Source organism: Parus major, chromosome 1A (genome assembly GCF_001522545.3).
Source record: "Parus major isolate Abel chromosome 1A, Parus_major1.1, whole genome shotgun sequence".
Lineage (NCBI taxonomy): Eukaryota > Metazoa > Chordata > Aves > Passeriformes > Paridae > Parus > Parus major.
The window spans coordinates 33,375,634-33,393,295 of record NC_031773.1 but is presented as its reverse complement, the minus strand read 5'-3'; the positions used below and the strand labels follow the sequence as shown (position 1 = coordinate 33,393,295).

The following is a 17,662-nucleotide window of genomic DNA, read 5'->3' as shown; positions in this document are numbered from 1 at the left end:
TCTTAACTCATAATATTAAACATTTCAATAAATTCCCATGGCTTTAAAGCTCACTTCATTGTTGCCCTCAGGTAGCACATGAATCAATTTTCATTATGGAAGCATTACATTCCTTTGTCAACTCACAGGGACAGTTTGGAGCACAGAAGCAAATCTGACTTATGTGACCTATGCAAAGGTGTGTTGACTTACAGTCACTGAATTCAGCTGCTTCATGCTTAGCACGTCAAGCACACGAACGAGTGTTCGCAAGCTTATAAATTCCAGAGATATATGAGACATAAGGGCACTTAGAAATAGAATTTCTCCACATAAAGGACAAAACTTTTCCAAAAGCATCATCAATAGCGATCTTCAAGTAAAATCAGCAGTCTTGAAATTTTCTATTCATGACCCAACATTCGGGTTCATAATCACACTTCCCCAAGAACTATTTATTCCCTTATGCTAAGGACTCCTTTCCTAACTTAACCTTCCATAGGCAACAATATTTACTTGGGCTCTACCAACTGAAATGGAGGTGGATGAAAATCACAAGACTTCTTCCCTTTCCTAAAGATCAAAACTCTCCTAAAAAGTCTACCCTGTCTACAGAATTCCTGTCACCGCTGATAAGAGAGGGTTTGGTTTCTCAAAGGTGCAAGAGAAAACTGTAGCTACAGGCACCTGCAACTCTGCAATGTTTCAGCTGTGCAGAAATTTACACTCCATTTTCATTACTTTTTTTTTAATCACAGACCTAGTCTGCAAGAAAAAAAACCCAAAATAGTTCACAGCACATCACACCAGCTGCATACCTTAAACTTGTTTCGTTGGTTATCTGGGACAGTTTCTTTATCTGGACAGCTACAACAGCTACCCATGACTTCTTTAGAAGACCATCTGATCTCTAAAGGGGAAAAAAAACCCAACCAATCAAATGATCATTTAGTTGAAGTAAAAATGAAGTAACATCAACAAACAACTCAATACAAATTACTCTGACATACAATTCTTCATGATGAATCTTCCAGTCACATGTAATAAAAAAATCAACGTAGATACTACAGATATGATAGTTAATTTAGAATTGATAGTATGAAGTGGCAACACTGAGCTGGTAAAGTCCTACCAATAGCTGAACTTGAGGTTACTACCAAACAGACTCATTTGATTTGTCACCTTAATTCCCATGGTAGCAGCTTGGGGGAAAACACAACCCAACCACTTACAGTGTGAGATTTTCACCTCCTAAACCAGGCTTTTACACAAGGCTGCTATCTGGATTGCAGCTCCATCTAAATGAGCACTCCCTGACTCAGGAGCACCGCACTAGAGATGCCCCTAGAAGCCCTGGGCTGTAGCAGGTTACCAGACACAGGCAACATGAAGAGCCCATATGGCAATCCTGAAAGGCTGCCCTGGCTTTGGCAGCTCCAGGGTGGAGGTGTTCCAGGCCTGCGGGCAGCCCTGTGCTGGCAGCCACGCAGTGAGGCTCTGTGCTTCCAATTTTGAACACTTCCCATATTGCAGTGTATATCAAACTATGTAATCAAAGATAAGGGAAGGGAAAAAACCCACATTCAACACAAATATTTTAAAACTTGGGTATTTTTTTATTTCTATTAAGTTCCATTTGGATTAAATTGTGTTACACATTTGTTTTAAAATCGTAAAATACTCAAGTAACACTGAACAGCATGGCTAAAGTAATGAAACAAAAAATAAACACCTTGATATTCTTGGTATTTTCATTTAAAGATTTTTGTGTGTATGGCAGAACTTTCACAAAGCAGTATGATAAAATGTTAACAGAATGAAGTTGAGCAACTTGCTGTTTGACCCTCTATCACCATGAAAAAGGGGTCGAGTCTCATATTTCTTAAATACAAGAAAGTCTGACAAAAGAAAACCTATTTTCATCATATTTATACTAGATAAGAAGTAAAATTTCCAGTACACAAATGAAAAATGGGGCAAAATCCTGGAAGAGAGCTATTAAGTCAACAAGAGATACCCTGACTAGAGGGTAAAAAATCCAATGTCACCTCAAGAAAGCCATTACTTGGTTTCTAAATGGGCATTTGTATCAGCATGCAGCAGTAGTATCCATGTAGCACTTCAGTCTGCTAAGGGATAAGGTGCAAATAATACAATGAAAAGCAGCTAACTCTTCCACTTTTCTTGATAAGAAAAGCCACTCAAAAGAGATACTCCTACTCTAGAGATTGTATCAATCAGCCACCAAGAATCCCCTGCAGAGGTAACAACACTGCTCCAATTAATCCAGTCATAGAGGCAAAATACCAGACACCTAACCAAAATCATAGATTCTTTAATGTAATTTCTGGCCATAACAAAAAAACATGCATTATATTGACAAAGGTTTTTTCCCCAACTCAAAATGAAACTGGGGGTTACTTGTTTGCTTCTACTGCTGCAGAGAGAAGCTATGCTACACACAAGAATTTTTTATATTTTTTTTTTTTCATTGTGAAGTTTTGAAATTTTTATAGTAGCAGTAGTCATAGTAGTAGTAGTTGTTCCTCTTCTATTTGGAAGGGGAGATACAGGTAATAACACCTGTTCCTGGTTTCCTGCTCTGGCACCCCTCAGTGCATCACTTCAGTAATGCTCAGATGTTGTTCTTGTCAGGCTACTGCCACTGTGCTATTTAGCCTGAGAATCCCCTGCTATGAAGAGCAACAGGTGACAACAGCCTCAATGCAGATTAACAGTGAACACTCTGGTCCGTACAACATAGTTGCATATGCCTCTAGCAGCCTTCAGGCACAAATGCATGCACTTAAGGCCCAGACTTAGACCTCCTCAGATGTTTTGCAGTGCAAACAGAACTACTTAGTCGCATGCTGTTAGTATCAGACTTTCTATGCATTCAGCATGAAATAACTGATCAAGTCTGTTGAAGACACTGCCTGCTTCTTTAAATAAACTTATTAAAAAACCCAGAACTTAAAATGCAAAGCACTTTGGAGAAAAAGAAAATCACTGGAGTTGCAAGAAGAAAGGTGTAGTATATATGAAGATATTTGAAGGACAGCCTCTGTACAACAGGAACAACAAAGAAACGGTATGTAATCAAGAATCACACAAGCTTTTTATTTTGTCTCAAGTATGTTCTAAGGTTGATATTTCAGAAAACCAAGAACTGAAATGCTGCTTCAAAAGGAGATGTGAACCTAGGCTATGAGGAAGAAATTGAACAGGTAGGGAGCTGGCAGAATTAAAAATCACTCACCTAGATTTGGCCATTAATACTCCCAGCCTCTGCTGCAGCATCAGGGCTTCTGTCATACTCAAAGTGTCATGCTGTCTTGTCACAGAACTAATCATTGGACCTAGAACTAGAAGGGTACATAAAAATGTCAATTTTTTTTCTTGTTTTTAAGATGCCAGTTAGTAAATTAACAAAAATACATGCTTTTGTTTATAATTATTTTGTGACTATTATGTCAAGCAAGGTCTTCATGATGTTTTAGATGACTGATGTCTGAGTTGCCCTGGCATTCCAAAGCCTTGAAAGAAAACCCAGCATTCATTTCTGCAGCGTAGCCTATCACACTGGGGACTTCATTCATTCTCCACTCACTGCATACCCAATTCAGTGTGGAAATGACAGATGTGAAGCTCCCATTATCCTCAGTGCATACCAACCCAACCCAACTCAAACCACAGTGGACAAACAGAAGAACACGTACAAATCACTCTATTTAACTCCCTCTTGCTTATCCTACTGAACATACACAAATGCTGACCTGTATGGCTAACACGTCAGCCTTTCTCTGCTTCCCTCATGATCCTTGCTCCATGACATCAACCATAAATTGCTTGCTTTTACTCCCCCACCTCCTGGATTATTCTCACACTAGCTATCCACTCACATTTAATACTAAAAGCTAATTGCTGTTCCCATCACACTAACAGCTGGCAGTCTCTGTTCACTGTTTGTAAAATTGCCGAACAAGCACTTGATGTTTCCTTTGATGCTGTTTATTAAACTCAATAAAAGTGCTAATTTCTCAGAATAATACTTTAGTATTAGCCTTCCTTATCAGTCTTTCAGAATGTCGATGCAAACTTCTTTGAGACCACTGTAGCTTTGCTTATACATTTTTTGCTGTAATTCTTTGTATTCATCAGCTGTCCCCTGTGTTGCCCCTGGATTAAAATCATCTTGGCAAACCAAAGCACTCTGCATTTTTTGCATAATATCACATGTGATGTAGTCCCAGTTTCATCCCAGGTCCTAGGCATGACTATACCAGTTGCAGAACCATCTTACTTGTGAGGGGATTGAGCAAGAGATTACCAGAAATTCAACACCAGCAAATGCAAAAATAACACTCCTAGAGCAAAGGAGCTCTATATGTTAGGAAAGATCAGTCACACAGTCATGCAGTCCAATGGAAACTCTAGCTGGACAGCTATCATAAAGCAAATGAAAACATAACTGTTTGGAAAGACTTAAAAGTGCCAAGCCAAAAATACAATTCTATTGTATGAATCCATAGTGCAGTATATCCACAGATGTAGTAATGTATGCCATCAGGCCTCTGCTTTTACTCTGTCAAAAAAAGACAGAGTAAAAGCAGAAATACGCTTCTTAGATGGCTCAGCCTGAAAAAAGAGAGCACACATAGCAGAAAATATGGGTACAAAATTACAGGTGACAAGGAGAAGATAAATAAAGCACAATTATTTTCAAAATGCAACCATTAGGAAACAGCAATTGACATCATTAAAGGAGGGTTCAAACACACAAAAATTCATTTTTGCACATAGTCTGTAGCTAAACTTTGTGATCTGCAATGTCTTGTGGGAGTGAGTTCCAAAATTTTAAAGATTCAGAAAGTAATTGTACAAATGCAAGCTCCATGAAGAACTTTTAAACTCAAAGCTGTTGTATCTGGCTCTAAAAGTCTCTAAGGTGCAGACACTTAGAAGTGTCTTAAGGAATGATCATAAAATGTTCCTTCTTATTGTTCCCTTCCCTACATATTTACTAGTGGCTAGCAATTTACTATTTACTGTCAGAAACAAGATACTGGACAAACTGATACTTGAAGTGTGACCCAATATAGCCATTCCAATTAGCATATATGGATTACATCAACTCAGCATAAATTTGTGAGCACTCTGCCATAAGACATTAAAAAAAAGAAATAACTAACAACTTAACTTGAAACTAAACCCTAAATTTCACAAAGGTACTTTTCAAAAAGTAAATTTATTGAACTGCTTGACAGAGATGTATACAGTTTTTTGCATACAGTTGTGTACCTGTCCCTCTGCAAGCTCAAGCTTTGGTTATAGGATGGCCCTATCCAATCTAGCTGGTATGATTAAACTGTGATTTTGGTCAGATTAGATTTCTGATGGCTTGGCATACCAAACCAGCTAGCAGAGAGTCTGGGAAGTGCCAGAGCCAGCTGGGGACAGAATCACAGCCTTAGTCACATCTACCCAGTTTTCAGAATAATTAGCCACTTCACTAACTACTGGGATTGAAGTTTATCATATTCCCTGCTAAAATTTTCAGAACAGGAGAATGGAAAGAGGGAGCAGAAAACCTGATCCACCTACTCTGGTGAAATCTTAAGAGATAATCATGAGAAAAATAATTAAAATTAAAATGTTCATAGGCAAGCTATCCTAATGCAGTTATATTTGCACTGGTCTTTACCCTGGTATTTTTCTAGCACAGTTTTAAACCTTTTACACAGTTAGGCTACCTAAAGCAGACTAGCCTATTTCAGTTACCTAAGAATGATTATTAAACAATCTAAACAGAGTTTTATAATTAAAGAAAACACACAAACTTGCAGCACCTAACTTCTTTTAAATGTAAAGCATTAACAAAATTCTCCAAACAGTTGCTTGCAATTACAAATTGCCTATTTACAGTTCGGGACTTTCTTAAATTTTCCCAGATTGCAAAATATTTACTGAAACTTAAACACACAAGAAGTAGTAGACATTTCCACAGTCACAACCCAAAGTTATGTCTACAATGTCAAATTTAGTAGCTATAATTTCCCATTCACAAAGCATCAGTGGTGGTTGGGTGCAGTCATGCAAGGAGGGGGAAAGGGATGGAGAGTATTTTCTGTTTCTCCCCAGCACATTCATTACTGCATTGGAAGGTAAAAATCCCAGGCAAGACAAACCAGGACCAGCACTCATCTAAACCTGCTGTAACTTCACTAAGATGTATACTTGGCTTTGTGAAGTAAAAACAGACTAAGCAGGGCCAACAAGTTATGCTAATCTCTCAGAAGTCGAGGAACACAAGGCATCAGTGTAAACAAGAGTAGATATTTTAAAAAGAACAACACAGTCAAAAGTTTGTAGGTACTCTAACATTTGCAATTCTGCAGTCTCCCCAGGCTGGGACTGATCCCAACAAGACGTGCAGTCCCCTTGTGCAAAAAGGCCATATGGACATGCTGCTATCATAGTCCTCATGTGCTCATAGTGACCCCATTAAAGTCAGCTCATGGTTGCAAAGCTGATCTAAAAGCTGGTTTTAACTTAGTTCTGTGTGCTCTGGTTGCAGAATCAAACATTAACTTCAGGTGATATATTCGCTTTATAATTACCAAAAGGAAAAAAAAAATAAAAATCTGTACATCAGCAAAAACTGACTTGAATGTTTGGAGACACAACAGACAAAAGAGGTGCCAAAGCTGGAATGTTCTCCCATGGAAACACAGGGTTTAATGGCATATGAGTGTTCAGAAGAACAGGGAGAACCCATGAGAAATAATACAGCAAAAGAAGCACAAAATGTTCTCTTTGCCTGCCTACGCCTACACCATCATTCAAACCTACTCATCTTCTTTCAGGTGTTCTGGAAGGCTCTTGCCTTGCACAGTCTGACAAACAACAACGTAACAACAATTCACACCCAAGAAGCAAATGCATTTTGGGAAGAAGGCATTTTAATAGTAAAGCAAACTGAACTAAGGTCAGACATAGTCCTTGCCCTTCATCCACTTGGCAACAATTACTAAGAAAATTAATATTGAAGGTGCCTAAGTACCTTAGAAGGATGAAGAAAGAGTACTAACAAACCATAACAGAGTTAAAAACTACAACGAAGGAGATCCAAGAAGAAACTAAACATGCTGAGAAAGAGTTTGGTGCCGCTGGCTGCAATTAGGGAAAACAAAGTATGAAGGGTTGAGGTGAAGTTGCAGAATCTAATTTATAACTTTGCTTATGCTAACAGGTGAAGTTTTCCCTCAATATTTTTATTAAATGAGCATGTTGTCTGACTTTTGATTAAAACACATCAATAAATGTACGCTCCTTTTCTCTCTTTAGCCCTTTCCAAAGGAAAAAAACAAAAACAAAACAACAAAACTGACAGAACCCAAGCTAAACTGTAAAAGCTTTCTGTCTCCAATGAAAACAACATTATTGCAACCACACACCAGCTCAAGCAGACCAGCTTGCCATTTCAGTGCAGTGCCCTCAGAGCCCTCTTTGAACACGCCTTGAGGAGGCTGATGCAGGATCACACCAGAACTCGCCCTCTCAGCAGCATTCCTTTGCCGGCACCTTCTGCTGCTGCCAACTGCCTGCTCCTCAAACTCACAGGAGACTTTCTTTTTTTCCTTGCTCCTGCTTTAACACTCACATCACCTCACAGCTTGGCTTGTTTTGCTATATATGTTTCCACATATTTGGATTCAAAATGAACAGCAACTTTTTTTTCATATTTATTAGTGCTATATAAAAACACCCAATATAATTTAATAAAACTAAAATGAAATAAAATGAAACATAAGGAAAAGCAAACTTGGAGCCTTGTTGTTTGTTTAAATCCAGAACTAGCAACTGATCTTGAAAAGTCATTATGCAAAAATTTGAAACGGTATGCTACTATTAAATTAATTCTCTTCAGTTCTCATTAAAAGTTATCATTTCAGCAAAATGCCCAAATTTAGGTGAGATAGTTAAACATTCGCAGAAATGCTGTTCAACAGTAATTCCTTAAAAAAACATGCTGGTTCTGACAGAAAAGCTCTTATATTCACCACAATTACCACAGAAGTGAAGATTAAAGGCCAGGTCAAATAGCTGAGCTAAGATGAGCAGAGAGAACTGCAGCAGGCAGAGGAATGTTGTGCCAACACTAAATACTTTGTGGCGTTTAAGAACAATTTATGTAACACCAATCCTACACCTCTCCACTTTGCTCCAGCATGACATTCTAAGAACAGCATTCCCTTATCCTGAGGTGTGGTACCCCCATACTTTGGTCCGTCCCAAAGCAATATAAGGGGTAATCACACATCAGGTACTGGGTTGGTACAACTGTTCTATTCAACAATGCACACAGACACACATACACACAGAGCCACAAATGGAGTTTCAGATTTTCATCTCAGCACATTTTGAAAACTCTAGGTCTTTAATGAACACGAATCTTGAACAGGAGCAGAAATCTATTTGCTTCACCATCCCCATTAATCCCTCTGAGGATGTGGGACATTGTTGCTTGTTCTACTCTTTAATCGCTCTCCAAAAAAAGAGCCTCTTACTCTAAACTTCCAGAGAAACAAGACTTATGTTTAACTTGGTATCATTTTTAAAACAACTTACACACATACAAATATTTTTCAATTTCTTAGTAAAACAATTTCTCCAGAACCACACCACCATATTGTTTTCTGTGAATGTCTGCCAGATTAACTGCATCCTTTTAAAAGAAATAGCGGAACATCAAACTCCAAAAACCATGACATTAGGTTAAAAAAGCAAGCATTATAAATTATTTTACTCTTGGAAAATCTGAATCTCTTTTAAAACATTCTCTAGGGAATAGCATACACTGAAAGCATCATTTTTACACAACAATATACCAACAGAAATGGGACTGAAGTTTCAAGAGCTGTGCTATGGAAATGCTTTTTGGATACAGGATCAAGGAGTAAGGCAAAGAGATGGGAAAATATAGTGGAAGGCTACAATAATTAAGTAATGGGGCTGAGGAAGAAGAGAGAATCTAGCTTAATTCTTGAAAAGAAAGCCTGACTTCAGATTGTTTAAATAGTGAGTCAGTTCTCCAATACTGAACCACAAATGCCTCCTACAACTCGAGGCCTGCAGCTCTTGCCAAGTTTTCAAAGCCAGCAAAGTGCCAAATCTTGTAATTAGGTAAATGGCATTGAGTTTATATTTTGTAATATTTTAATCTTTGAAATATTGTTTGTTCAAACATTTCAGGGAGGGTTAAGTTCTGCTTTTATGTTTTTGACATGTTTTACAAACAATTTTCTAATACATTAATAGAAACAACTCTGGAAAGTCTACAAGGTCTTTCTTACTGAAATGTTAAGCAGATTCAGCAAGAAGTTATCAAAATTGAGACCATACCGCTGTGTATTTATTACAATAAATAAATAGAATATGTAAATAATTTCAGTATGTATTCTCAATATGTACCCTTCTTCATCTGTCCATTGTTGCACTATCAGCAAGTTCTTAGGACTTGGATACAAGGAATCTGGCCTTACCTGAACATCAAGCTTTTATATAAGGTTTCTATTTCTCAGAAAACTGACAACCAAATCCTCCCAAGATCTCATTAAAGCTATTAAAAAATAGCTTGCATTCTTTATTTACAATTTTTCCGTTTTCCACACAGAATTGTTCCCATCTCTTTTGAAAGGCTCACAATTTTTAGTTCTGTTTATATATTTCCTCAGGTGCTTCTTGTACATTTTTTTCTTCCCACTTTAAGGAGACATTCTAATAATCATTTAAACTTAGCTACCCCATGGCCCCAAATCGTTACATAAAAGGGAAAGTTTAACAACAGCTAGTTACACCTCTAAATTAAAATTATGCAGATTGGTTACTGAAGTAAAATCCAGTCTTAGGGTATCTTTTGTCACTACTGAACTGCATCTGCCAAAATTAGGTTTAAATTAAACTTATTTTCTTTGTATTCTAAGTGAAGAAGCACATAAAAACATTTAGTTAATGTGACTGATTTGCTAAATCATGGTAACTTGATTGCATAGATGTCTGTCTGTGCTTTGGGCTACACCAACTCATTAAAATTCTGATTATTAGGATGCACACAGCAGATTTAAGTAAAACCCAATTATAATCGCATTTCTGCATCTAAGCAATTATTTTCTTCTTTTCATTGTTGAATCTCTCACAGTCAATTTTATGTAATTAAATAACTATGTCTTTGAGTACTCCTTTGTTAGTGATTTAACACCCTTCCCCATTAGTCTAGTTGATCCATGCCCTAAAAATTATTTTCCTATTTGAGATGGAGGCTACTAAAAACTAGTTTGATCTACGTGTACAATGGAGAACACAGTTTCATTAAGCAAAACAACATTTTATAGTCCTCTATAATAAACACAACTAAAAGGTCCACTTCCTTACATTATACTTCCATGTTTTTAAAAAGCTCCCATATAAGGTCTTATAAAATGTGTCCTTCTTGATCACTGCTGAAACACTACAGGAATATCTTTAGGAATAACTACTTTATTAGCCTAGTTCTCTCAATACAGAGCCCTACAAAGCTTTATTCTGTTGTGGATGATTTGCATCACATTTGACAACTGCTGTTCAATGTTCAGATCAGGCACCATTTTGTTCTAACAAAGAATAAACGTACCTTTTTATAGAATCCATATTGTCTGCTTTGTATAGCTGTCCTTTTACTATTTTAAAAAGCTATGAAAGTAATATATTTGGGGAACATGTATCAACAGAAATGTAGATGTCAGTGTGTGCATGTGCATGTCAATATCTACACACCTGAACAAGGAGCAGGACAAAGATTAAAGCTTAGTCCACCCTGATAAGGAAAAGCACCATTCCCACAGGAGTGCTCCCAGCAGCACAAGAGCCTGATCAGAACATTCACCAGTGGAAGAGCCTGCAGCCTAACACAAGTTTGCGTCTTAGAGTGCATATTGTTCCTTTTCCTGTTACCACATCCCCAAAACAGAGTACTGATACACATTTAAGACATATGAACTAAATTAAACAGAAAACTAACAGATGCCCCTCCTATGACTCATGGAAGTTGAAGATTAAGAAAAGCATATCACAACATCTCATGATGAGTAAAACACATAAAAGACCATGCAAAAATCATTTTGACATTACCAGTCAATAAAGATGCCAGAGATGGCATTAAGATTTTACAGCTTTTTTTCTTGTCCCGTGTTACAAGGGATCCTGGCTAAACCACCTGGGCACAAGTCTGGCTGCATGGTGAACAAATGGACACAAGAGTGCAAGCAAATTAAATCTGACAGGGAATGCATCTCAGGTAATTTGAAGATCAGAGGAACAAATATCACCTTGCCCTACCATAGGATCTTGCACTAAATTTTGTTATGCCATTCTTCCTAAAAAGATAAAAACAAAACTAAATCTCTGATTCCTATGGTAAAATTACCATCATAGAACCACTGGTTTTATTACAAAGTTAGCCTGAGTAACCATTTGCTCTCTTTTACTTTTCAACGTAATGAATTGTAATATAAGAACGCGCATATGGCTTGCAAACCCAGTCACTATTTGGAATTCCTCAATTCCATCAGATGTGAACCTCATTATTTGCTATTATTTACATAATTAATTTTTTTTCCCCTAGGTCACCTATGTGAGTTTCAATTACCAACTCTATTTCCTGGAAGAGTATGGCCTGGGATGACAGGTTTTGAGATGGAGGAAAAAGGAAGGGAAAAAAAAAATCTGATTTTCTTCTGCTTCTTCTAAAATTTAACTCTTCCCAAGACATTGCTGCAGCTTAATCTTCAGGCACTTTACTGTCCCATATATTTAGATTGAAAGACTGTTTGTACAGTGAAGGTGCCCATTTTGAAGAAATAACATTTCAAACAAAACAAAGCTTTCCTCACCTGAGAGAAAAAAAAAATATATACACATTAGAATTGTATCTATATATGGTTTGTATATATATGTATACATTTCTATTTAAACAAGTCCTTCCATAAGATTCCTTCTGTTAACAAGTCTGAATAGGTATCATTTAGAAAATTTCTGTGGGAGGATTTTAGGATTAAACTGTCAATTTTGAGTGTCACATAACATTCAGAAGCACTGGTACATTCAATTACACAGAAAAATCATATTCACTTTCTTGTACAGAAATTATCTCCTACTGTCATAAGTGGCAGATATTTAAGGATAAAAAGCAACCTTTTTGGACTTTCATTTTCATAACACATGCATGTTTTCTAATCAACAACTATGATGCCTGAATGTATGCACTATATGCCCTCACAAAGCAGTCATATGCAAGGTTTGGATTCCTAAGTACCTATGAAGACTGAATATGCAAGAGTGACACAACTCAGTTTAAAAAAAAACCCTCCCAAGTAAAAGGCTTAAAGAAGTGCCCTGAACTTTCCCGGTGAAGACACAGTAGCCTTAAGTTTCAGCCTCAGACAAACCTCAAACACCTTCTCTTCTGCTTGACCACAGGGAATTCCAAGCACTGCAGAGTGTCAAATATCACCTGAAACACTGTAGCCCTCAAAGCCTCCAAACAGATGTTTTGTTTCTCTATAACTGCATTTAGCGGTAAGCTCTACATAGGAGCTCACACTGGCTATTATGTTACTGTATTATTTTGTGACTCAATCTTTTGTGCTGTAAATTTCTTTAACTTCTAGATAATAAGAGGCTGATGTAGTTTAAAATACCGCACTAAAATTCCAAACACTTTTGCATACAGAGAATAAACTGGCTTGATTTATAGCTAGCATGAGCAAGCTTTCTCTTGCCCATCCATTTTGTTAGAATCTGATGGCTCTATTGAATGCCCATTTTCTCACAAAAAGAATTGATTCTAGAAACTGCTTAAGATGCCAAAACTTTACTACTATTACTAACCATGACTACATCAAAGCAGCACTCACAGCACTCTCTGAAAATGCAATCAATTACACAACAGGGTCTTGTCTTTACTTGGGACTGAAGTCTCCAAAATTTACCCTTCACAGCTACACAGTTTGTGCTTTTTTCTGATGAACTTCCACAGTGGGAAACATATACATCTGAAGTCAGGGGGGCCAGTATGTGTAGAGTACACTACATTAATTCTTCATATTTATATGATACTCTTTTTCACAAATCACTACTCAAACTGATCCCACTCTCATTACTGTATGCCTGCTATTTAACGGATAGTGAATAGTACCACTTGGCAGAGCACATTAGCTTATAAGGTCCAAACAGTAGCTCTGCTGTTAATTTTTTTATTATTAAACTTCAAAAAGGCCTTGCAAACAAAAAACCAAAACAAATGCAATGCTGATGCTCTAAAAACCCTGCAGACCTCCATGTGAGCCGACGTTTCTGAGGGAGTGCTGGCTAAAGCAGACGAGTTGTCTCCCTGATGAAGAGTCCCTATTCATAAGTTAGCCACCATCTCCTGAACCAGCAGCCCTCAAACTGAAGCTCACAATCTCAAGGTTCATTCCATCTTCCCATTCCTCCTATTCCCCCCTGCAGTTCAAGCAGCTCTTTGCAGGAGGCAATGGAGAATTGCAAGGGGATAAACTAACTTATGTTCCTCCTCCAGCTAATAGATCTCTATCTAAATGTATGTAAAAAAACATTTATTGCTACTAAGAAATAAAATACAAAATAATAATAAAACCCCAAACCCACATGAATTCCAGCTATCTCAGGTTTTTCTTTCTATAAATATCTTTTCAGTTACCCACCATCCAAACATCAGCAAGTCACTCATAACTCACAATTGCTCTGGGTTAAAAATAATCATTGTTTTCCTTGCCTAGCTATTTTTTTACCTGGACCAGTTTCCTGATCAGGTTCACCACATGAACACTGAAACACAAGTCAGGGGCTGGCACTGTTTACACTGACAGCACCACAAAGAGAAATGCTCTTTGAAACCAAGCCTACAGATACATCTTATGTATCTGTATTAACTCTGTATTAACAGTAGTTACTTATGCCATGCTCCAGTTAAGTAATCAGTCACATCTTACTGAAAATGAAAAGTCACAGAAAACCTGAAAGAAAGGACAGAATAAAGAAGAATTCAGATTTAGGCAGGTTCTTTTTAACAAAATAATTAAAAGAAAGTTATGGTTCTGACCAATCCACGGGACTTGGAGCTTAATTTTAAAGCAGCTACAACATGCAAAATGGATATCACTCCAATACAAAAACTTTCTAGAAGAGGCCAGGTAAGTTTAGTTACATAGTTCAATCAGCCAATTTGCTGCCTCAGAGTATTAGAAGTCTACCCAAAAAGGACACAAAACGCAGTCATTCGCAGATGCTGAAAGTACAGCCCTTTGTGGGTAAAAACTCTACAGTCTCTAGCAAACCAGCACCACTTGCTTAAAAACATGAAATGTAATATGACTTGGCACAAATCCCATTTAAATAACAAGCCCATAAAGCTTGCTGGCACTTACTTAGAAAAGAGTGGAAAGAAAACAAAATCTATTCTGATTTGCTCAATTCTAAGAACTAGATTTGTATTTTAAATGTAATATTTATACATGACTCAACATCTTAAACTAGACTTCAAGTACAGAGGAATGCAAGTTAAAAATCAAATCCAACAGATAACTGACTTAGTAAGCCCCTTCTAGATTTACTCTTGAGGTGAAAATTCAAAGTACTGATTTCCCTTGCTATACTTCTCTACTCCAACTTATTAGCATTTCTGCAGTGAACTATATATTTTACCAGCTTTTTTTGAGATAAGGGAACTTGCTTCTTACCACTGTTAATATTCAAACTCCTGTACAGTAGTTACAGGATCTTCCCACTTCCTATAGCACATTTCAACTGCTCAGGGAAGTCCAAGGAATGATACACAAAAAGTCTAAATCAGCCAAACTGAACTACCACTGTCCACAGAGAAGACTGGCTTTAACGAGTTACCATAACGAAATACAGTAATTTAAAAGTAATTTCTGCTGAACACCCTGTCACCTGAGACCCATGTTTTTTATTGTGTGAAGAAATGCAGTTATTTTTGAGGTGCTCTCTTGTGTATAAGAGACATGGGATATTACCAGATTCCTGAGCTGTTTTATCTACAAGAAACAAGTTCTAGGATTAGAAGTTACAGTTAATAAATATTTACATACAGAAATTATTGGCTACATGGAAAAAAAAAAGTCTACACTTCAAGATGAGATAACTTGATAGAATGTTTGAAAATGAAAAAACCTTTTAAACCCATTAATTATAAAAACTACCAAATAATTAAACACAGAACAAATACCTGGTAATTAATGTCTGCAATAAGATGACAAGAAAACTGGTGGAGCTTTGATGTTCTTGAAGAGCTCCAAGATCAAGGTTAAAAAACTTTCTGGAATACATAATTAGGTAGAAAGTTAACAGCTTGCAATAAAGGGGTGAGATGTAGTGTCTTATCAGAACACAAAGGATTCAAGATAGGTTCATGCATGCTACTCTTAAGCAACTTAAAATAAGGAATAAACACTGGCATTAAAAAATTCAACCAAACAAGAAAAAAATATTTTTCTACATTATTTAGCAATTTTCAAAAGCAGATTCAGAATAAAAACTACATTTCACCTTTGTGCTGAAATATATTCCTGGAAAGAACTAACTTCTAGCATAACACCATGTGACATACTAGACTGAGATAAATTACAGAAGTTACTGAGGACCTTAAAAAACAAAACCATAGAAATAAAACAAATAAATACCAATACTTTGAAAGTATGTGGATGTTTGGATAGAAAAATGGTAATATTTGCTATGTAGCAAAGCTACAAAGTCTGAGGTGTAAACTTTAAGGTTTCATTAATATAACTGGTACTTTTGATCTTTTATAATTACTTTATTTGGTATATTTTATAATGACTTTCACCTATTCACTAAAGGAGAAAATGTCACTGGACTCTCTAAGAGGAGATTTTCCAGCAGCAAACAGTTCAGGTAACAATTTTATATGGTAACTGATTCATAAAGCATGATCACTGAACATAGTGTTTGTTCCTTGTCTGTCTAACTCAGTTATTTTTTCCTGTCTTTTCTATAGCATTTAATTTCCATGTATACCTCTTCTGGCAAACACCCTGAAAATAACAACTGTCCCTTCTGTACCAGCTTAGGAGGGTTTAGTAAATCAGTAGAATGATCAGTAATAATCACCACACTGCCAGTTATTCTGTCCAGTGGAGACAGCAACAGATGAAGCCAGGTGGCAGGACCAGAGGCAACCAAGGCCAGGACCTTTTGTTTCCAGGACACTGGAAAGAACCTCTGTTCAGCTCACTGATGGTCTTTCCTATGTTGTTGAGAGGTTTTCTTTCTGTTAGTCCTCATCTCAATTCCTTGCACCCTCTCCTCTCACAATACCTCATCTCAGTTATCTGTCTCTTTCTGCATTTTCTTTGTTCATCACATTCCTAGCTCACATCCAGAAATTTGCTGTCACCCTTGCTGTCAATCTACAATCTCTTATATAATGTAGTTTTCTTGTTTTGCATGCCTATCTCACCCATTTAGACTACTTACAGTTGATAATACCTGCCCCAATATCTATATTGCAGCTATCACAGGAGATGTGATTGCAGCTGACCACTACACACAGAGTAACAGACACAAAAACTCTCATGTCCAGCCACGGTTCCTTGGCAGGAACACCTCTACCAGTCTAAACTGGCAACCCCATTTTATGGCACAGCTATCTTGCTTTTGTCTGCTCTGGTGCAATGAAAATATTCTCCATCCAAGAACTGGCAATGAGCAGATTAATTTCAATTATGTTAAAATACTGTTATGCTTATAATACAATTTAAGTGCCTTGCAGCTCATCCTTAATTTGTGTACAAGTTATGAGGGGGTTTCATGTGCAATTCTACACTTACAGAGGTATTACCTGACATTGTACTGTTATAACCCTTCTAAACCCTAAACTGTAAAGACACCAAACAGATCGGTTTGATCAGTACTGGCTTTTAAAAGGGAAAGTGTACAGTTTGTCAGTAAACTTGGCTTAAACAAAGCTTCCTTAGAAACTACAGCTACACCTTATTTACAGTCAGCACAGTGCTGACAAATCCACTTTTTTATTTTTATGTTTAAAAATTTTCCCTGCAATAGTTCAAGAGAGAAGGGAAGAAAACATAAGGGTGGAAGACCTTGAAATAAAGAGACTCTCAAGACATGCTGTGCCAATTAGTTTACTTTTTCTTACAGAAACTGTGTTCTTAGAAATAATACAACTAGCAAGTCCAAAGGTCCATATTTAGGAGATTCAATCACGTCCTAAATATTACATATTTTAAATATTACATATTAATAAAGTATTTAAAATATTTTCTGTTTTTAGAGTTTTGCTCATACATACTAACATAAAAGAGGCACCCCAACACGAAGTCTCACCTTTCCCTGGCAATCTGAAGGCTTTATAAAAGAAACTCTATGTGGCAAAGAGAAAAGGTGAATAAAGAGAACTTGTACCCATCAAACATTTCAAAAAACTTACTGCATGGCAAATGAAGCTGAGCACAGTGTGGGCTACACTGTAAATAACCAGTGAGAACTCTAATGAATATATAGTCTTTAGGATTACTTATTTCTACCAAATGCACAAAAATTATCTCATCAATCCACCCAAGTG

At 36.9% G+C, this 17,662-nt stretch overlaps 1 protein-coding gene across 2 annotated transcripts in view; it reads right to left on the bottom strand.

The window, feature by feature from the left end:
• Nucleotides 1-17,662, bottom strand: part of FRS2 (fibroblast growth factor receptor substrate 2) — a 44,520-nt gene that overhangs the window by 9,579 nt on the left and 17,279 nt on the right. The window contains exons 1-3 of one of the 2 annotated variants that reach the window (XM_015629360.2): nt 15,287-15,373; nt 3,239-3,344; nt 798-889 (exon numbers count right to left, since the gene is read on the bottom strand). In XM_015629360.2, coding sequence (XP_015484846.1) covers nt 798-863 — 66 coding nt within the window. In that variant the 5' untranslated portion in view covers nt 864-889; nt 3,239-3,344; nt 15,287-15,373. Of the gene's footprint in view, nt 1-797; nt 890-3,238; nt 3,345-15,286; nt 15,374-17,662 lie in introns of those variants that run through there. The other variant, XM_015629359.2, reaches the window with a different exon arrangement.